Source organism: Wyeomyia smithii, chromosome 1, assembly GCF_029784165.1.
Source record: "Wyeomyia smithii strain HCP4-BCI-WySm-NY-G18 chromosome 1, ASM2978416v1, whole genome shotgun sequence".
Lineage (NCBI taxonomy): Eukaryota > Metazoa > Arthropoda > Insecta > Diptera > Culicidae > Wyeomyia > Wyeomyia smithii.
In genome coordinates, this window is record NC_073694.1 from 8555260 (window position 1) to 8578559 (window position 23300).

Below are 23300 nucleotides of genomic sequence, written 5' to 3' on the forward strand. Positions count from 1 at the left end.
TCACACATCTATACATACAGGCACACATTCACATACATACAGAAATTGTTCAGTTCGTCGATCTGAGTCGATTGGTATACAACACACCCTCCGTGCCATTCATTTTGCCTTAAAAGTTAAATGTCTCATACAAAAAATACTCTGATCAATAATTCAAAATCTAAGCCACTAATCGAAAATCCACTCGGTAGCATTCTGGGGGAGAACAGTAGCTTTCGTTTGCGTATAAGATCATCCAAATCGGATATTGCGTTCTGTAAGAAAGGTGCGTTAGTTTTTTGCGGCACATACATACAGACAACATACATACACACGAACAGACATTGCTCAGTTCGTCGAGCTGAGTCGAATGGTATATACGATTCGGCCCCCCGGATCTTGGATCTATTTTGCGTTTTTGGACCGATCTTATAACCTTTGTTTAGTATAACAAAGGTAAAAAGTATCAAAAACATTTGAATCCATCAATCTGAGAAGAAAACATAATAATATCTTATAGTACTTTATTAAATTAAACATTTCAGTTCTTGTATCGCTGTTTTCTTCGTTCGATGATTTCGTAGTCTAGTAGGTGTGACAAAAAAAAAAGTAATTCCTAGTCAATACGACCCTCTTTGGGTTCGATAACCAACTGACAACGCTTTGGCATACTGCCCACGAGGGTCTGGGGGTTTTGAGGCTCCAGCTCATCCCAAGTCTTTTTTAGAGCAGCAGCATAGTATCGCGCACATTTTTTTCAATAGAATTCAAGTCGGGGTTTTTAGGTGGGCACACCATTGGCTCGATCCGGGCTGATCGGAGGAATGCTGCTGTTTTATTTGCTGTACGCTTCGGGTTCTTATTTTACTAGAAGGTGTAGAACCAGCCACATTTTCAGCATGAATTCCTCCAGGCTGTCGCACAACATCGTCAGTTAATACCTTTACCCTACGTTAAGTTTCCCACCCCAACCCACGAGAAACACCCTCACAACATTATGCTTTCACCATCGTGTTTCATAGTAGTTTGCAGATGCCTGTCCTCTTCCGCCACACTCGGAGTCGTCTTTTATGTTAAACTCAGCTTGTCCGGCCAGATAAAACGCTTTTAGGACTCCAGTGACATAGTCCTTCGCCTTCTTTAGGTCCCGTTCCGCCAAGCTTCGTCGAATGGTGCGATTGGAAAGCTTCAGATCCAACCTTCCCTAAATCACCCGAACCGTTGTTCGTGGGTTTTTCTACACTTCCCGGATTCGTGCATCAGTCTTACGTTTCGGTCCTCTTCACGGTCGATCGGCCACCCTGTCGAACTTCTGATGCTTTCGAATCCACTATCACACTTCTCAGCAATGTTCCGTTGAGACTCCCTACGCTGGAAGTCACGCACAAATCAAATCAAATTTCGGACCTGTGTTGAGATTTAGTTCCTACCCATTACCAGAAACTTCTTGAGACAAAAACACGTCACTACAACGCACTCTCACTCTCATCATACTGATATTGAGTGTCAACCGTGTCAATTTTCTAAGAAAATCCTGTCAGTGATATAAATGATAATCTTAATTAATATCGAAATTATTTGATCTGAGCCAATCCATTGCATGAAGTCGATGAAGTAGGTAAGCATCTACATCCTCAACCGCATAAACATCGCAAAAGTGTAGCGTGTGCGAAATCACAGTAATGCTGCCTGTCAGCATTATCACTGTCAACTGATTGGAGCTGAAAATAATTATCACTTTCAGCTTATTCGTGTAAAAACTAATATGCGCAGTTGTCAGTTTCAACTGAGAATCTATCATTGACAATGCAACACTGGTCACTACGCACAAAGAGTTGAAACAAAACAAACAGCTGTCAAATCCTGTGCACAATATCGTAGAAACCTAATAAGGCTCTTATTAAGTTTTCCGCTATCGACAAGATCACACGTCTTTTTTTCTTTCTGTGAAGTACAACAATTTGTGACGACGAGGATTATTGGACAATCAAAATCATAAATCCAGATTTCCAATAGGCGCTTCTGAACATTCTTCAAAACCAACAGATGATTCTTGATCAACTCATGAAAAGTCAATCTTCAGCGACGCAAGGAGCGAAACCAAAGAATCACAACCAGGAGCTTATCATCGAGTTTCTATCAAGCGGAATCACGGAATTATCGTAAGAGCCAGACACGTGGTTCTTTCGGTATGAAAATTTGTTTAGTGAAAACGCTAAAAATCTGGATGACTCAGCGAAGGTGAAACTTTTACTTCGAAACATCAGTACAGTAGAGCACTGAAAGTAACGTTTGCGGTAAAAAAAATGGACAAAAATTGCCGATTTTTCATGGGTTTACCGTTATCCGCACTGACGAAACTACTCATTGGGGTGTCTCAAAAAAAAAATCGATGTTAAAAAAGTCTAGGTGCTCAGCCCTAAATTGAAAGATAACGTTATTTATAGGATTTTTGTAGAACATTTCGACTTTCACGTCGAATTTTTTTGGGACAGCCTACTACTCATGCATCATCAATCATAGTAACCCATGAGTTAGCAAACAAAAATTCGACAGCTCTAGCAGTCAATCTCTAACTGTGTTGGCGAAACAAGTGAAGCTACTCCATTCAGAAGTGTGCGCGTTCAAAGAACGGTACGGTTGGTGCTTGCGGTAAAACAGTGAAAAAGTATCTGGAGAACATGGACATAGGGTAGTTTGGGGTAATTTGGACCCCCTAAGGAAAACTCCTGTTATTTCGTAGCCTGTGTTTTCTATCCCATAAACGTAATGTATAACAGTAGTATAGACCTGTTTGCTATGTTTTTACACAAAAAAATCATGATATTGAGGTCAAAAGAATTCTTATTGGGGTAATATGGACAGTGTTTGGGGTGATGTGGACATAGTAAAAAATGTGAGTATTATAGTATTAATGGTTGCTTAATACACAGTAGAAGGTGGTATTAGGCATACGCAATGATAATTGCAATTCTTGGGCATTGCACAGTGATTTCATATAGGCCAAAAAAATTCTCCTTTTCCAATTATTCAAACAAGCGCGCGCGACACATGTATGTGTGTGAGTGTGTGTTCTTTATCCAAAGTTCATGAGAATCTGATGATATACCAATTTTTGGCAGCACTTTGAATGTTGCTGTGCCAGGCAATTTCAATGATTTTTATGTTCTAAAATCCCAATTTTAAGCTTAACTTCGAATACTTGTAACTTTCTCAATTTTGATCTAATTTTGGATCAACATGTTATGTTTTGATGGTACACTTTTGTTTTTATTTTCCAACGTTTACCAAAAAAACAACCAGTTTTCAATCAAGTTTAAAACATTTTGCCGGAAATCCAAAAACCATGTATTTCAGAACTCAGGGTACACAGTCTCGTGAAACAGCTCGGAATGATCAGATAATCAACAGCCTATGGAAAATTTACCGTACTTTTAGAATTTTTGGATCCCGGTTTGCATATCGTCATTCCAAATCCGGTAATCCCAAATCCGTGAAACGGGAAAATATATCACGTATGTACTTTGACGTACGATTCTTTATTTTTCATTAAAAGGCCTATCAAATACCTTAAATTTTCCATTTTTTTTTCTCTGTATGGACTTCCTCACTGCGACCAGAATCGTAGATCTATTGTGAGATATGCCCGGGTGTCTGCTGTATCCCGCACTTCTGTCAATAGCAATACCGCTATTGAGAAGTGGCATGCTTATTAATATTGTTCATCAGTGCTTGTGTGTAATGTGATACTCTTCCTTACACGCTTACTGCTCAACTATACCGATACTCGTTCCACTTGCCAAATATCACCAATTATAATTCCCTGGAGAAGTTTCGTCGTGCGTCCTTCTGGCCAGTTTTATTGATAAGAGGGACTTATTTTTTGTAAAGAGGAAGTCACGCAAAGGTATTGTAGATTTCAGCGTAAAGGAAGGGTAACTGGTGGGGAGCCTGAGAATAAACCCATGCTCAAGTCCTTTTTGACATCGGATGGCCTGGTTCTACTAAGATTCGAACCCACGACCATCCGCTTGGCAAAGCGGACTCTGTAACCTTGCGGCAACACAGCTACCCTTAAATTTTTCATAATTCTTTAAATCGATCAAACGGCTTAAAAGTTACAAATTTTTGAAAAATAATAGTCGATTTTTGGCAACCCTAATTCAAAAAGGATCTTAAGGACCAAACAAAATAATTCGGGTATAAAGTTTTTCGATAAAGAACAAGTATACCAATGTTTTTTTCAATCATTTTAAAAAGTCAAGTTTTTTTCCAACTTTAGTTCATAAATCCGCCACTGTGCGGGGGATTGAAAACCCTTGGTGTACAGATATCTCATCCCGGATCACGTGCAATACTTTTTACAGTTCATCCTCTGTACATCGCCGTCTGTCCGTCCGTTTTTGTATGCCCGCGGTTAGTCCGACAAAAAATTTACTTCAAACTTACCTGACCATATCACCCCCAAAAAACTGTCCATTTTACCACAAACAAGACGCCTTGCAAAAAACGCAATTTATTCCACTATTCCATTATGTTATCGTAATCTTTTATCAAAATGTAGCCCTCTACTAGACAAACACGGCTGCAGAGCTGATTAGACTATAAACATTGAAGAAGTTCTTAAAAAAAGCTTTAATACACGAGCGTAAAACTTACAGCAAAATCAACTTTTGAAGTTTCCTTTGTTTACATTGACACTGCGGTGACCCTATCACAGCAAACCATGAAATTTTTATGTAAGGTAGGGTTTAGTAGTTCAAGAAAAGGATACAGTAGTACACGGAATCCACAAAAGTCATATTTTCCAAGATAAAGCATCTGTCCATTTCACCCCAGGGGTTCAAATTAACCCAAACTACCCTACATGTCAGGAAGCGGCTGTACCGTGACACAGCAAAAGCGGTTGAATAAGATGGTCAAGTCGATTTTCCCGGCGAATCGCGACGTGGCAGTGGTGATGGACGACGAGACCTATCTCAGCCTGGATGGCAACGACTGGCAGGGTACTTCGTATTTTACTTCTCCCACGAAAAACTTAGCTCCGAGGTGAAATTTATTTCACACACCAAGTTCCCCAAGAAGGTGCTGCTGTGGCTGACAATCTGCGAGAAGGGGACGTCAAAGCCGCTCTTCTTTCGCTCCGGGCTGGCTGTGGACGAGGAATTTATAGTACGAAGCCAGAAGTTGCGTCGTTCATCAAGAATACCATAAGGTCGAAGACACGGTTTCTGGCCAGATTTGGCGTTGGCCCACTACTCGAAGCGATCGTTGGAAGAGATGGAGCGGCTGGATACCGATGTGGTACCGAAGTCGGCGAATCCGCCCAACATCCCCCAGCTGCGTCAAATCGAGAATTTCTTGGCAAACTTGAATCGCAAGATCTATTCCAACGAGAACGTAGGAGGAAATAATAAAAAAAAACGAAGAAAGAGCTTAAAAACATGCCTACAGGCATGTTTTCGTCCGCCATGGCGAATGTTCCGGTCAACTGCTGGAAGGCCGCTCGCAAGGGTGTTGATTTTTTGAAGTAGAATACTTCTTTCAGGAAGTTCGGCTACATAGGGATGTGAAATGAAAATCTAAAACGGAAGAAAGTGAAAAATATGTCCAATTTCAAATGCTAATAAATCGGTTAGTATTCGATGGATTTTCTTCGTTCTTGCAGCAATAGATTGGAGAATCTTCTAAGATTCATCCCAAAATAAGATAATTGTAATTCTATTATTCACACTATTGTACTATTGAAAATAGTCAAGCCTTGTTAAAACGAAAAATTCGACCTCTGATTGGTAGTTATATGATTGCTTCCCAAGCACGGTCGACAGAATCATATACCTTGCAATTGAAAACATGCTATTTGGCCTATATAAGAGCCTCATTTTCAGCCGAAGCCGCTCATAATAGTTCTAGACAGCGACAACAGCAGTCGTCCTTCCTTAGCAGCAGCACTAGCTCTGTGGTTGGTCACCACGTCTCAGGAGCAGCGCGGTTTTTCTCAGCGTGTGTCGCCAGACTGCCATTATTCCCCCTGTGTTGGGGCAGCATGAAGATTGCATTGAATTGAATTTACGACAACACAAGCAAGCGTTTTGTGTTGGATCCTAGCAATTTAAATCTGTCGCGCCCGTCTAATTCACTGAATGTGAAATAGCTTCCACAGTGCATGTTGTCCGTGTATCTTAATTCCCCCATTGTTAGGGCAGCTCAAAGGCTGCGATCAGCAACCGATTTTGAACCGCAAAATGCCTTTTTGAAGACAAATAAACAAGTAATTGAAGGTTAAGAATTTTCTGGTATCAACACAAGCAGACATTCCGTGCGGGATGCAATCAAATTCTGTTGCAGTTGTATAATTTTAACTTTATTGAGGTAACCCCCCACTGTAAGGGCAGCGCAAAGGCTGTGATCAGCATAAGCGATTTTGAATAACAAACAGCCCTATTAGAACACCCTCACAAAAGCAGTTAGTTCGACTATGCAGAGCTAATGTGAAGTCGATTCAATCAATCAGCATGAACAAAATTTCGTCGTCTCCCAGCTGCTAAGTTGCAACATGATGCAACACGCAGCAGCGAGCAAACGAAATCGCTTGATGTTACAAGCCGCAATACGGTTAGGGGTTAAATAAAGTATTCTACTTCAACCTTGCGGTCGTGGCTTTGCACACAACCCTCCTGTGATTTTTTTTTTGCAAATAAGATTGTATAGTTTCCATTGATAGAAAATTATTCAACTCAATTATCTGTCTTAGTTTTTCTGAAAAAAGTCCATTTTTACCGCAGACGTTACGTGAGCTACTTACTGCCGTAAAGCAGTCAAAAGACGAAAACTTCGAAAAGATTGTCTTTCTAAGTCTCTTGTGAAGATAATTATTTCTCCGTGGCTTATTTTGCAAACGCCATGGATTCACATGGATTATGCTAAACCTAGGTATTCAAGAAATTTTTTTTTCTGGTGATAGTAGACGCTTTGACGAGGTGGACGGAGATCTATTACACAAACTTCTTCACAGTCAAAAAGTTTCGATATATTAGAAATTAATAAAACTTTCATTAAGTATTACGCTATCGACAAGACCATACGTATTTCGTTCATCCTACGAAATACAATAATACCCTAAAATCACAGTCAGGTTTTTTACGCAGGTTGCTTTTCTCAATAATTGAAAAACGATACCGGATGTCGACTTCATTCCAATCCCGTTTTCCGTTTGCTAACTGGTTATATTATAGATAGCACGACTGTACGGAATGAGAGAGCATTCCAACTCAACTCTTCGGTACACATGAAAGCATGAAAAATTGCTATTAAGACCGTACACAACTATACGGGTTAGCAGGCAAAAGCTAATTGTCAAAAATGTGCACAAAACCCAAAACCCTTTCTACGGTAGAATACCATGACTTAAACTTGTCTTGGGAAGCTACTGTCGCAGTTATGTTCGTCCACGATATGAAGCGATTTTCGCTCATCGTCGAGACTATTACCAACTGCATCGGCGAGTTCGCGTGAAATGCCTCCAAAGCGATGAAGCAATGAATCACTGTTCGGAATTGAACGATGCAAATATTCGAACTTTCATGCTGCTCGCTAACGTTGCTTGACTCATAATATTTATTTTAGCTTTTTTTCTCTCTCTCTCTCTCCAATTACAGACTGTGCGTACGAATCCAAAACCAGAAGAACCTTGAAGAAAATAAAAAAATTCTTTCCCGGTGAAACCCTTCCGAGTTGCAGCAAGTTTTATCGAGCGTCCGTGCGCGCATACACAGGGAAGGGCAATGAACGATACTCGGGGTGCTGTCGGCGTCGTGATGTAAACAACAATCCACGAGCTTAGATGACAACGCACATACAGAAACACACGCAAACGTGCAGGCCAGCGGTGTACAAAAATAAACTCAAGAACATCAAATAACAATAAGACACAGAACCTACGACAAAAACATTTGGGTCGCTTTGAGAGTTGTTATATCAGCCGCCCGACCAGCCGGAGAAATTCGTCGGGAAAATTGCGCAAGGTGATTTTGAAGGCACGTCTAAAACTCGCATGGCGCGTGTTGGCGATCAGTGTGTTAAGAATGATAGCGCATGAGAAGTGACCGAAGATATTATATATTTACTGGCTAGGTGAGGAGTTTGCTGTAATTATAACGGTGAAAAAATCGAAACTTGCAAGGTAAAACTGGAACCGATTGCAACCGGAGACACGATGGCCAACCTAAAGGGCCTGTTCGGAGGAGGAAGTGCTGCCGAGGCGGCAGCCGTTGTCGCTGTTGGGGCTTCATCCGGTGGGACACCGACGCCTATGGCGCTGAGTGCTGCCGCAGGCACGCAGCGGACCGAACCTGAAAGGACTGTCGAATGTGAGTAGTGAATTATGTAATTTCTTATATTGATTCGGCTGCCGCGCATAGCAAGTCAGTCCCATTTGCATTTTCAGTAAAATTGAGTTATTACGCGTAAATGGTAGCTAACAATGCATAGTTTCGTAACAATTGATGAGCTCAACAGCTTTGTTCTGAAAAACTGCTGGAAAACATCCAAACATATTGTCCCATCTCGTAAGAAGCAATGTTATGAAATCATATAATAACGCGTTTTTCTCGGCTTACTGAAAATGCGGGTGGGACTGACATGCTATGCGCGGCAGTCGGTAGCTATAAAATTGAAACCTGCCTAACTACCTGATCAAAGCAACCTTCGCCGGGCATTATCATTGTTGCACGAGGACAAAAAAAACTCAATTTGCTACTGGTTCCAAATTGATAAGAGTGATTTGATCCTGTTGCTAATCAGTTTGGTAAATGTTTGTTTCATCGTTAACTGATAGTATCAACGAGTGCGAATGCAGGAGGGGTGCATAATCTAGAGCTGGCCTCACTAACAGTTGTACGTTCCAGTGGGTGGAATTGTGAAGTGATTTACCAGCGTTGTGTGTGCTCGGTAAACATCAAGATAACGACCTTCGTTTGATTTCCACAGGGAAAAATGGAAATTGTGCTTAAACAATGTATAGTTGATGAATTATGATGTAAATACTCAGGAGATAATTATCGCATAATGGAATTAGTAACTTAGTAACGGAGAAAATTATATTGTCTTCAACAATTTGTCACAGCATGGTCGTTCTGATCTGCCGTGTGTCGGAATTTTAACGGTAGGTAAGTGCCAGAAGCACAAAATCGCTCCAAATCGACACCTCATTGTCACTTCTATGCAAAATCACGGTAACGTCACTTCTTATTTTTCATGTTTCTCGGCAAGTTTTCTTCAGTTTCTGCGTGTCGACACAGCACCTCAGAGTGGGCTATCTAATGAATCCCATCGAACATTGGTGGCAGATCGTAAAGAAGTCGTTTTATACGGAAACATCCAAAAACAAGCAGCAACTGCGCGAAAAAATCCAAGCAGCATCTAGTATGCCCCTGTCCCTGTCGGAACTTGCCAAACGTCGATTCCAGAGGCTTCGGACCAGAGTGTCGACAAGTCATGTATATCAATCCCAACTTTGGACAACAGCGCAGAAATCAGAGAGCACTCATAGTGGTGCGTAGGACCGACTTGATTGAGACCCGGTCAGATTCCTGTTGACTTTTTTTTTTATTTTACTTGTTAAGGTTGCGTCGCCACGAACCCCTGGGTCTGTCTATGCTGCGATGTCCTGCTGGATTCCAGTCCAGCGCTTGTTTGCAGATTTCGTTTCTGCTCCTTTGAAGTGCATGGCCAATCCAACCTATCATTTTCGTTCTCGAATTGCCGTTGCTATCGGCTCCTGATAGCATCGGCGATGGAGCTCGGCATTGGAGATCCAGTTGTGGAGCCACCAAGCTCAAATTTTATACCGCAGGCATAAAGACAAGACCTGCAGCTTCTGGGTGTTCTCCGCTGACACACACCACGTTTCGCTGGCATATAGCAGCACAAATTTCACACTCGAGTTGAAAATTCGGGCTTTGGTGCGCAAACTAATTGGATTCGATCTCCATACCAAAGCAGCTCTATCTTTCTTGATTCTTGCGCCTATGCCGCTCTTCGTACGGTCATCTGACGATATTTGGCTGTCGAGGTATTGAAAGCTTTCGACTTTTTCCACTAATTGCCCTGCTACTGTAAAGTTGGAAGAATTGTCTACGGTTTTTTTTTATTTTTTTTCCTGTATGGGCTTCCTCACTGCGACCGGAATCGTAGATCTATTGTGAGATATGCCCGGGTGTCTGCTGTATCCCGCACTTCTGTTAATAGCAATTCCTCTTTTGAGAAGTGGCATGCTTATTATTATTGTTCATCAAGTGCTTGTGTGTAATGTGCTACTCTTCCTTACACGCTTACTGTACCTACTTATACCGATACTCGTTCCTCTTGCCAAATATCACCAATTATAATTCCCTGGAGAAGTTTCGTCGTGCGTCCTTCTGGCCAGTTTTATTGATAAGAGGGACTTATTTTTTGTTAAGAGGAAGTCACGCAAAGGAATTTGTAGATTTCAGCGTAAAGGAAGGGTAACTGGTGGGGAGCCTGAGAATAAACCCATGCTTAAGTCCTTTTTGACATCGGATGGCCTGGTTCTACTAAGATTCGAACCCACGACCATCCGCTTGACAAAGCGGACTCTGTAACCTTGCGGCTACGCAGCTCCATTGTCTACGGTTACATCCAACGATTTTATTTTGTCGATGTTGATGTTGTGACCAGCCGCCTGTCAGAGTGCCAGTAGTGCAACGTCATCAGCCAAATCGGAGTCACCAGAACAGGCGCCACCGTTCGGAACGCGGTTAGTTGTACCTGCCATGATCTTATCGATAACGATGAGGAACAGTAGCGGTGATAATATACATCCTTGCCTAACACCGGTGACTATCTGAATAGGGTCGGTCAAGGTTTCGTTATGCAGGCTCCTACTTTACCTCGATTAGGTTGATGATTTGTGACTTCTTTGCGTCTCAAGCCGTCCCACAGTTTCCTTTGTTTTGAAGTAGAATACTTCTCTCAGGAAGTTCGGCTACATAGGGATGTGAAATGAAAATCTAAAACCGAAAAAAGTGAAAAATATGTCCAATTTCAAATGCTAATAAATCGGTTAGTATCCGATGGATTTTCTTCGTTTTTGCAGTAATAGATTGGAAAATCTTCTAAGATTCTAAGATAATTGTAATTTTAAGATAATTGTAATTTTATTATTCACACTATTGTACTATCTATCTTCTATCTATCTATCTATCTTCTTCTATTTATATAAAAGAGAAGTTTTGTATGTATGTATGTATGTATGTTCCAGCATAACTCTCGAAGGCCTGAACCGATTCCAACCAAACTTGGCATACGTGTTCTTTGTATAAAGAAAGTCAAAGTCAAAGTCAAAAGTAATAAATTTTCATACATAATGGAAACCTTTCATTGAAATTTGATGATTTTCGGGTTCTTGGTCATATTTGGAGGCCGGAAGTTGATTTCCAGAGACCGAAACATGATGTTCGATGCTATTTTCAATCCAAGATGGCGACTTCCGGTTTCTGGGAAGCCATTTAAAGCTGTGGAAACACTCACAAACCCCCCAATGTTGCAATTTTCGGAGCAAAAATGACTCTTAAGAACCGGTTTTCGTTATCTGACGATACTTTGAAACTTGGGTTGCCGACTTCCGGTTTATGGAAATCTGCGATTCGTTTTGGATAAAAATTATGTTTGGGAAAGTTGCTGAAGCTCAACTATTACCGAATAAAAATTTAGTTAAGAGCATCGATCAAATAAGATAAGAGCTCCTACAATCCAGCTATTTATTTAAAAAAAAGTTTTGTATGTATGTATGTCTGTTATGTACAGAGAAAGTGGTCATAGAAATAGTGTGAAGAAGGAGATGCAACCCCCAGAGGAGAAGAAGGTCTTAATTAATCAAAAAATCTATTTTCATGCATTATGGGAACTTTCTGAATGAATACGATAGTTTTTAGGCCTTTGATCATATCTGGAGACCGGAAACTGATTTCCAGAGACCGGAACATGATGTCGAAAAGAGAAAGGGGCAGCTATCAAAAAGGGAGGGGGTCTTAATTTATGAGAAAATCAGGTCTTTTAGTGCCCTATGGAAACTTTTTGAAAAGGTACGATAACTTCCATGGCCTCGGTCGGTCATGGCCAGAAGTTGATGTCTAGGGACCGGAATATGATTCCCGATGTTTATGGCGACTTTTGGTTGCTGGGAAGCTGTATACAACTGTAGAAAACGTTTACAAACCTCCAAACATTGGTATTCCCGGAACCAGGATGACCTTTAGAAAGCAGAACTAAAACTCCCATGACATTTTTTAAATTCAATATGGCGACTTCCGGTTTTAGAGTTTTATGAAAAACGAATATATGCTCTGCAATATGTATATTTTCGATATCAAGATGACGTCCAGAATCCAAATATTCATCTCCGGCGCAAATTTTTAAATCGTGCATGGCGGATTACATTTTATGGAAAGGTTACTAGAATACGAAAGAAGGCTTGGACGTAATATTGAAACGTTGTTTAGAAATCAATTCCGCGATTTCTGCTTTCTGTCAAGCTGTGTAAAACTAAGTAAAATGGTTAACTAATGTCAATACACTAAAGCAACTTTTTACGCGGGGATACATTCCACGTAAAAAAAAAAACCGCGTAAATTCCGGAATCCGCATAAAAAAACCAGCGTTAATTCTGCCTTCCGAGTGAAAGGAAACCGAAATCCGCGCAAAAATAAATACCGCGTAAATTCCGGAATCCGCGTAAAAACCGCGTAAATTCCGGAATCCGCGTAAAAAAAGCCGCGTAAAAAGCGACCTTTTTCTAGAAAGAGAACTATGTTCAGAAAATGACAACGGGCGTCCAACGCTATTTTCAAATTCCTGAAGAAAAATATTCAAATACTCCCTGATATTAGGTTCATAAGTCAGAGCTGATTTCCCAAAAACCGAAAATTGGTGTCCGAACGTGTGGTATAGCGAAGGTTTTTTTTCTGCACTGGAAGTTATTAAAAACTCGAGAAAAATCTGGAGATAGTCCCCGTATCTCCAAATTGTTAATTAATTCATGAAGACTGATGTTCAACTATAAGGATGATATTGATATTGTTTACACAAAAAAAATAAAACGAGAAGACATAGCAAGCAATAATTTTAACTATCAGAGATGAGCCTAGGCTATTGATTATGTAATTTGAGTGTAATTATAGTTTATTGTAAGTTAATCGATACCGTCGAAGATGCTGATGAGGTAATCCATTTTCCAACGGAATTTTTGAACTCACTCGACCCAATTGGAATGCCTCCGCATCGATTGTGAATCAACGAAAAAGGTGGTATATAAGCAAGTTTATTACTAAAATAGAAATATTATTTGAAATGCTCGGGCTGGAAAAAATATATGGAAATATAGAAAATTATAAAAAAAGCAGAAATTTTTACACGAGCAAGGCCGGGTACATTCAGCTAGTTGAAAATAGTCAAGCCTTGTCAAAACGAAAAATTCGACCTCTGATTGGTCGTTATATAATAGCTTCCCAAGCACGGTCGACAGAATCATATACCTTGCAATTGAAAACATGCTCTTTGGCCTATATAGCAGCCTGTTACAGCCGAAGCCGCTCATAATAGTTCTAGACAGCGACAACAACAGTCGTCCTTAGCAGCAGCACTAGCAGTGCAGTGGATACCAGCGATGGCGGAAAGCGGCCACAGCTGTGTCGTATCAATGGATAGCGCACTATTTGCAGCGGATTCCAGCAACGATAGCAGCTGGGCCAGTTGATGCAGGGACAGTGGAAACCAATGGCAGCGTATAGCGGCCACCACTGTGGCATGGCTATGGATAGCGAACTAGTTGCAGCGGATCTCAGCATCGATAGCGGCTGGTGCAGTCTGGCACTTTAGCGAAATGCAGTCTCTGTGCGATAGTGGCTCTTTTAGTTGATAGTTGACTCTTTTTGACAACACGTGAGCCGTCTAGTTTTGAGTGTTATATTAGCATTTCACTGTTTACTTTATCACAACGAATACTTTGTTCGCACTGTCAGTGATAACGCAAAGATGTAATCGGCATCTTATTCGATACTAAATTGAACAACAAATTGTCTTTTTCAGGATGAAATAAAAACCTGATGATTAAAGCGTAAATGTTTTCTCTTGAGTTAATTTACATTTTTGAATTTGTAAAAGTTATAAATTTTACTTTATTTCCGTATCTCAGAACGTACTGAATTATCTTTTCCTTCAGTCATGAGCACGACATCCGAAAAAAATTCATCTCAAAATTTAAAAATTGTCAAGCACCAACCATGATAAGCAACTTACTATATAATTGAATTTGAATGATCTGATTAGTCAACGTTTATTTACTAGAAAAATGACTGACACGCAAGCAGCCGGGTTATCTTTCTTGTAAAAGTATTCTACTTCAACCTTGCGGTCGTGGCTTTGTACACAACCCTCCTGTTTTTTTTTGTCAGACAGAAGCTTATGGCTGCCTTATGTCGATGTATTCCTTGCAAAAGTTTTGGGAACACACTCGATGAGGGTTAACCTATTTCATGATGGCAAGCGGTAGCCGTCCCAGCTGGTCTTTAGGTACGATACTGGCCTAACAAGCTAGTCGTCGTATGTTCGAATCTCGGCTCGGGAGAGACTGTTAATATATAGCATCGCCTGCTTGCTTACTATACGAGCAGGTATCTGCCTCACTTCGCTTGACACCATTTACCTCTAACACCTCGTGGAGTCGCTGATTCCATGAACGAGCCGTTTGCTCAAGCCTGTACAGGCTTTTCTCCAAACGGCATAACTTGCCTTTATGTCGTTTACGACGCACTTGGGAGGTAGTTTCATGTATATCCCCCTTCTCAAGGTTACCGTGGAGAAACGCCGTTTTATGTCAAATTGCTTAACGCTAATCTGGTTCATTGCTGCAACAGACGTCATCGTACGAATCGTGATATGATGGACGACTGTCACAAAAACTTCATCGTAGTCCGTCCCACAACGTTTAAACCCGTGGCTACCAGCCTGGCTTTGACTTGCATCTTATGGCTCGTTTACCCGCCCTGAAATCAACCAAATCCTAAGTCCCGTTTTCTTCAATTGATGAGCTCTTCCGACATTCCACAACGCCACTCCGCGCTGTTTAGACTGTGTAACGTTTGTTTTAATGTTTTCGGCTCCTCCTGAGCCAAAGTTTCTGCTGCACACGCATAACGGTTTTGGAAGATACCAAAATTGGACCTTGTTGACCTGCGAGGTAAATCATTGTGGACCTCTTCAGCGTTGGGCTGCTCTTCATTTGCTGCTCCCTCAGGATCGTCCCAGGCAACATCGTCATCAGACTTCATCGGTTCTACCTCAGTTAATGAATCCATTTGCTGGAAACTGATAGATGGAATAACCTGGTTCGCCTGGTGGAATAACCACGATTCTGAGGAGGAGGAAGCGCCACCTGGAGGACAGAAATCATGAAGAGCTAGAGCAACTGTTTCGGAATAACGATACGCGCCAGTTTTGTAAAAAGAACCAATCCCTTTTTTTTAACTAAATTTCTATTTTCAACAACGACTTTTACCCGTTAACATTCAAGTTCATTAATCAGATAATGTGTGTAGTAGGGAAAGCAAAAATAAGGCGAACTGGAAATATGATACAGATTTGGAAAAGTATACCATATTTCCAGTTCACTTAATTTTCGCTTTCCCTACTGCACACATTGTCTGCTTAAGGGGGGACCCTACTCTGGAAAGTCGAAAAATAATAATTTTTCGTATTTTTTTTTCGGATGCTTAGAGTAGAGTGATGTGTTCGGATATTGTGGCTATTGATTAAGGTATATTTGAAGATATATTTTGCACGTTCTGGATACAAATATAGTGAGGATTACGCTGTAAGCAGCTTTTCTCTCGAAACCATGTTTTTTCAACTGGTGGTAAATTTTTCTCAGCATCTACTGAACCGATTTTGCTGAATTTTTTTTTAACATGTAAAAATGGATTATCTAACTTGTTACGTAGCCGTTTTTTGATATCTGAGTTTTTCAATGTTTTATGATTTTTTAAATAGTGATTTTTCATGAAAAAAAAAACAATTTTTTACTAAAATGGCCGCCATTTTGGCAATTTTTGGAATTTTCAAAAACGGCTACGTAACAAGATAGATACTATGTTCCTATATACTGAAATACTACAAGGTATACAGCCCTAGGGTTGTATGAAAGGGTGACGTGGGACTAAACACTGTAATTAGGGGATTTTTTGTTACAAAATATACAGAGTCTGCTGACAGAATCAATGTGTTTGCTCAGCGACTGTACATATATTTATTTTCAGCCTCCCCTGGAAATCAATTTTTGATATATATTCAACAACACAATAGAATATCGCCTATATCTGACGATATTATGCCTGTAGTATTTTTTCATGCAAACAACATGTATTTGACAAGGCACAAGCATATCGTGCTGGTTGAAGAAGCACCAAGAATTTCTCATAATGCGTCAAAGTCAGAATTACCTTTATAACCTCAAAAACCAAATCCAATAATACTTACGTTATCATCGCAGGCTCTCACTCTTCTATAAATGTATATATTTAGGAATTTACTCTTTCGATACTATACAATCACGATTATTTAGTGAATATCGAAGATAAAATTAAATAAATATCCGTTGCAAAAATTTACAATTCTTGTTGAGTAAATTATGGTAACCATATTTATGAGATAAACTTTCAATCACCATCAACAGCAGCATTGCAGTTTTTCCTCAATTGCACACGAATAGAAATGTACGAACAAAAGTGTACTACTGCAGTACAAATAGAAGTGTACCGCTGAAATGTACGAATAAAAGAGTACCACTGCAATCCTAGACGACAAGAGACCTGCAGTTATTTACTCCACTGGTACTGTTGCTTTTACCGGAATGTTTTCTTTCAAGACATCAGTTTTTATTAGGTTCTCCAGAACCTAAGACGCAGGTTTAGAAATTGTTCCAGGATGGGTATTGTTTCAAACTTTTAGGAAAACTTTTACCTTCGAGACATCATATTAGTCTAAGCTCATGGAAGCAAAAATAAATTGACCTATTGGGACGGGGATACTCTGTCAATTTTTATTTCTATATTGATACAGAGAATATCACAGCGAACGGATGGTGTTCATTCACGTCGTCTGTGCTAGGAATGCTCGCATGTAATTGGTTCATTATTCGCGTAAATTTGTTATTGAAACTTATCAATTTTACCGCTTAGCAATGAAATTAAAGTGATAACTAGCATATTACAAAATTGTTATACATTTTATCCATCCAACAACATATTGGTTATTGTTATCCATCATGTCGTTGTGCTGTTATTAACGTTTGAAATCTGACGCAACATTTGCCAGTTTCATTTCCAATTTTACAGAATGCATCCCAGTATAGTAAACAAAGACGTAGTCCCACGTCAAAAAAAAAAGAAGATATTGAATAAATATTGAATAAAGATATTGAAGATATTGAATTTCAAATTGAAGCAAAAATGTTCACGGGCGGAAATTCAAATCTCGCGCAACCGACTGGAGAAGGAGATGTCAACGGAAGAGGCACTGAAGCTGGAAGTATTCGAGTGAGCAAAAGTTCCGTGGCACTGCCGGCAATTGAGAAACTGAAAGGAAGGGAGAATTATTCGACGTGGTCTTTTGCTATGCGGATGATTTTAATCCGCGAGGGAAGTTGGTCGGCAGTTGACGGTGACGACGAAGGCGTTCCCGAGGGTGTAAAGTTACAGGCTCTGGTCACGATTTGCTTAAGTCTGGAGAGCTACAACTACAGCCTAGTGCAAGGTGCAGCAAACGCTAAGGAAGCTTGAAAGAAGCTGGCATCTGCTTTCCAGGACAGCGGATTGACCAGGAAAATCGGATTGCTTCGGAAGTTCACGTCGGTTCGGTTGATTAACTGTACTAGTGTTGAGGCGTATGTAGACGACTTTATTACCACGAGCCACAAGCTCACATCTGTTGGGTTCAAGGTGGATGACTCCTGGCTTGCAGCAATTTTGCTGATGGGCCTTTCTGAGCAGTATGAGCCTATGATCATGGGTCTCGAAGCTTCTGGAACGGCCTTGACGGCGGATGCGATAAAGGCAAAAATTCTACAGAATGTAAAATTTGATCGGGGTCCGGTCAGCAGCAGCACAGAAGGTGCTTTGTACAGCAAGGTAAGCCGCAAGAAGCTCATTGAACAAAAGAACGGCGGAAAAAGTGAGAAACTGTGCTACAATTGCGAAAAACCGGGGCATTTTGCAGCCAAGTGTCCCAATGCCAAGAAGTCAACGATGAAGGCTAGTAAGTCGAAAGGGCTTTACAGTATCTTTGCTATAGAAAACGTATCCCGTCGTTGATTTCCGAATATCTGGATCTCCTCCCCAATCGGCATCGCTGTAGCCAACTAGCTCAGTGGATCCTTGTTTGGAGTACCCCAACTTCTTTGTCGATGTTCCCTTCAAATAGCGAATTATTTTCTTTATGGCTTCCCAATGTTGGCGACCTGGACTGGAACTGACCTGACTAACAGCATTTACTGCAAATGCAATGTCCGGACGAGTCACCTGAGCCACGAAAGACAGACATCCAACGGCCTCCTTGGAAGGAATTTTCTTCATTTCCTCGACTTCTTTCTGATCCTTGGGTCCCATCGATTTATCTAACCGTACATTTGGTTCTGCGGGCGTTGATGCAGGGTGTGCTTTGGTCATACCAAAACGTTCAATAATTTCTTCGATGTAAGCTTGTTGATCTAGCCAGAGCTTTCCTTCTGTCCGATCTCTTGTAATCCGGATACCCAAACAGAATTCAGCTTTATCGAGATCCTTCATTTTAAACTGCTGGCTTAGAAACATCTTCAATTTTTGTTTCAAGTCTTGATCGTTGGTAAAAATAAAAAAAAAACAGGAGGGTTGTGTGCAAAGCCACAACCGCAAGGTTGAAGTAGAATACTTTTACAAGAAAGATAACCCGGCTGCTTGCGTGTCAGTCATTTTTCTAGTAAATAAACGTTGACTAATCAGATCATTCAAATTCAATAATATAGTAAGTTGCTTGTCATGGTTGGGGCTTGACAATTTTTAAATTTTGAGATGGAATTTTTTCGGATGTCGTGCTCATGACTGAAGGAAAAGATAATTCAGTACGTTCTGAGATACGGAAATAAAGTAAAATTTATAACTTTTACAAATTCAAAAATGTAAATTAACTCAAGAGAAAACATTTACGCTTTAATCATCAGGTTTTTATTTCATCCTGAAAAGGACAATTTGTTGTTCAATTTAGTATCGGATAAGATGCCGATTACATCTTTGCGTTATCACTGACAGCGAACAAAGTATTCGTTGTGATAAAGTAAACAGTGAAATGCTAATATAACACTCAAAACTAGACGGCTCACGTGTTGTCAAAAAGAGTCAACTATCAACTGAAAGAGCCACTTTCGCACAGAGACTGCATTTCGCTAAAGTGCCAGACTGCACCAGCCGCTATCGATGCTGAGATCCGCTGCAACTAGTTCGCTATCCATAGCCATGCCACAGTGGTGGCCGCTATACGCTGCCATTGGTTTCCACTGTCCCTGCATCAGCTGGCCCAGCTGCTATCGTTGCTGGAATCCGCTGCAAATAGTGCGCTATCCATTGGTACGCCACAGCTGTGGCCGCTTTCCGCCATCGCTGGTAACCACTGCACTGCTAGTGCTGCTGCTAAGGACGACTGCTGTTGTCGCTGTCTAGAACTATTATAAGCGGCTCCAGCTTTTTTTTTTTGGATTCAATATTCTTTATTTTTCTTACGGTATTTTCATTATACATTTGTTTTTTGAACATTGTGAGAGATTCAATTTTATCAACTTTTCAACTCTGATGTTTTTAATGTACTATAAGTGTTACTACTTTTTCCTTTTCTACGTACATGATTCACATTTTAATGCTCGGCATTAGAGTTTTAATTATTAAATAGATATACCTAGCTACTTATAAATAAAGCTCACGAATGAGCACCGCACTAGAGTTAAGTGCATTGTTTTTAGTGTTTTCAGCGTGTGCAGAGATTATGTTTTCGGTCATATCGATACCAGCTATTTGATGCACTTCTGATGTTCGGGTTCCGAAGGGTACGTTCAAGATCATTTTCAGGAACATGTTCTGGATCCGTTGAATCTTTTGCAGGTGGGTTCTCGCGCAGGTTCTCCAGATCGACGAGGCGTATAGAAGCATCGGCAGGATGACCTGTTTGTATACCGTCAATTTATTCACGACGGACAATTTCGATTTTCGGTTGATTAGCGGGTACAACTTCTTCATTAGCACTAAGCTTTTCGTTACTGTTTGTTCAATGTGGGGGCGATAAAGTAGCTTATGATCATAGGTCAAACCAAGGTAGCGTACATTTGACGACCAGGGAATATCCACATGGTTCAACCGAATCTTTGTTGTCGGCACCAAACGTTGACTATTCCGATGTGGGAAGACTATGGTCTGAGTTTTTGCTGCATTCACACAAATTTTCCATGAGGTGAGGTAATTCACAAAGACGTTAAGCCCAGTTTGCAGCTTTTTAACTATTTGGTTGATCTGTCTGCCCTCGTACATAATGGCGGTATCATCAGCAAACAGCGACAGGATGCCTCCATTGGGTAGTTCAGGAATATCTGATGTGAATAAGTTGTACAGAACAGGACCAAGGATGCTGCCCTGTGGAACACCAGCTCCTACGTCGTATGGGTCAGACAGGCCACCCAGCACACAGACCTGAGATTTGCGCAGCGTAAGATAGTTTTGCACAATCTTCACTAGATAAACGGGATAGTTGTAGCGCTGTAGCTTGTAGATAAGCCCGTCGTGCCACACGTTGTCGAATGCTTTTTCTATGTCCAGGCAGGCCATGGCAGTTGTTTTAGATAGCTCCTTGTTCCGATTGATGAGTTTTGTTACTCTCTGCAGTTGATATGTTGTTGAATGGCCTCTGCGAAAACCGAACTGTTCGTCCAGGAATATGTTGTTCACTTCTGCGTGGCACAGAATACGGCTGTAGATGCATCGTTCGAATACCTTGCTGAGGGCAAAAAGCAGACTGATGGGACGGTAGCTTTTGGGGCATGTGGGATCCTTTCCTGGTTTCAAAATGGGAATCACTTTCGCCAGTTTCCACTTTGTTGGAAAGTAAGCCAATTCAAGGCATCGGTTGAACACTTTTTCCACCACAGACAAGGCTGTTGGTCCAAGGTTTTTGAGCACAAGGTTGAACACTTCGTCAAATCCGGGAGCCTTCATGTTCCGAGAGAATTTAATGTTGTTTTGTACCTCGTCCACTGTTATCCGCTGATCAGGTGATAAGATATTCGGTGTGCGGGCCAGAATTACTATCGATTTACTGACAGCTGGTTCGATTCCACTCACAATATCACGACCAAGATTGTGGGAAGCGGCAAAATGCTGAGAGATAGCACAAGCCTTTTCGCGGGAAGTTAGCAAAGTTTCACTATTCACTATTAATGGCGGAATGGGTTTTGGTTTGTTCTTCAACACTTTAGCCACACGCCAAAATGGCAAATTACGTAATTCGGTTGCAAACTGTCTGTTTTTCACTTTCTCCAGACGTTCTTGAACGATTTTTGTCAGCTGTCTAGCGTAGAATCGGTGCCTAGGGTTGCGGGTACGTTGATATTGCCTTCTCAGCGAGTTTCGCAAGGAAATTATGCGCTTGGTGTTATCGTCGATTTGCGCAAACTTACGTGTCACTGGAACAGATGGGATGTAGCGGCACTCTGCTTCCTGGATGACGTCTATCATGGACTGTAGAGTACGATCGATGTCTCCAGTGCTGTTCAAAGTGATGTCCGCATCAAGATGGTTTTCAACATACCGCTGCAGCTGAACCCAATTTGCACGATGGTAATTTCTTCTTTGCTGAACTTGACGCCGCTCTACGTTAGCACCAATCTCAGCGATGACCGGAAGATGATCCGCGGAGAGTTATGGTTTTCGGAATCGAAAATCGATCGGTGATGTTGGTCAGAAAAATGTCAAGCTTAGAGCCTACACCACCAGGAGAGATGTAAGTTGGCAATTCCGGATGAGCGGGATAGTAATATCCAGCTTCGGAATCTTCTACGATGATGTTACCATTTGAGTTGCACCTGGAGTCACCCCAAGCGGAGTGGCGAGCATTGAGATCACCTGTGATGACGAAATTGCCTCCTCTTCTAGACAGCTTTTGGATGTCGTTCTTCAATTTCACCGTGGTTCCATTTGCCCGTCGAAACTGCTTCGGACAATAGACCGCAATAAATGTGAGTGGTGGTAATTTCGATTCCTACAGCTTCGACAAAGGTTGTGTTGAAACTCGGTAGTGATTTGTATGGTAGTCCTCTCCTTGTGGCGATTGCAACCCCGCCCCCAGCTGAGGTTGTGCGGTACAGTCTGACTACCGAGTGTTCCGGCAGGCAGAAGTTTATGTTCGGCTTCAAATGTGTTTCGGTTATTGCAGCGGCATCGATGTGGTGTGTGTTCAGAAAATGTAGAAGTTCTAACTTCTTGTTGGCCACAGAGCGGGCATTCCAGTTAAGGATTCGAAAGAATGGATCCATGACGGTAGTAAAAAGTCATCATGACCGCAATCTGTTCCTGGTTGGTGCGACAAGCCTTTGTTTGCTGATCGAGTTTAAGAAACAGCGTAGCTAGCTGTTCCATCGAGTACAAATTGCTACTTGCTGGGGGCATGCTGGCAGCCTGTGCATAACTCAAAAATCCGGGGGGGTCCCGGCTAGGAACACCACCAGTTGGAGGAGGTGGAAACGGCAACGTACTTGAACTCGCTGGCGGGGTTGGTGTAACGCTAGGTTGTACACTTTTTCTATTCGACGGTCGCTGGCGATTGGCAATTTCACTTCGAATTTTGATAAATTCTGCTCGTTTTGGACAGGAACGGCTGTTCGTAGCATGCTCTTTGTCACAGTTGAGACACTTGATTTGTTCGGCTTCCTCAACAAGACAATCCACTGTTCGATGCGGACCTGCACATTTCATGCAGCGACTCTTGATGTGGCAATTCTTTGTGCCATGTCCATAGTTCAAGCAATTGGAACACTGCGTGACATCGCGATGAATCGGTTTGTATCGCTCCCATTGCACGATGATGTTGAATAGGGCGGTGATTGTTTTCACTGTGCTCAGTGTAGTTGAACCCTGGTCAGGTGGATCAGGTATAACTGATCACGATACTTGATGGCTTTGTTGTGTCTTATAATTTTGTATACTGCTTCCACTTCTAGGCCGCAAGCGACAAGCTCC

At 41.3% G+C, this 23300-nt stretch overlaps 1 protein-coding gene across 3 annotated transcripts in view; it reads left to right on the forward strand.

Annotated features, from left to right (window-relative positions):
• The window catches only part of LOC129718895 (mitochondrial coenzyme A transporter SLC25A42), a 46330-nt gene that overhangs the window by 14912 nt on the left and 8118 nt on the right, over positions 1–23300 (forward strand). For 2 of the 3 annotated variants that reach the window (XM_055670106.1, XM_055670104.1), the window contains exon 2: positions 7638–8348. In XM_055670106.1, the coding sequence (XP_055526081.1) occupies positions 8195–8348 (154 nt within the window). In that variant the 5' untranslated portion in view covers positions 7638–8194. The remainder of the gene's footprint in view (positions 1–7637; positions 8349–23300) is intronic. The other variant, XM_055670105.1, reaches the window with a different exon arrangement.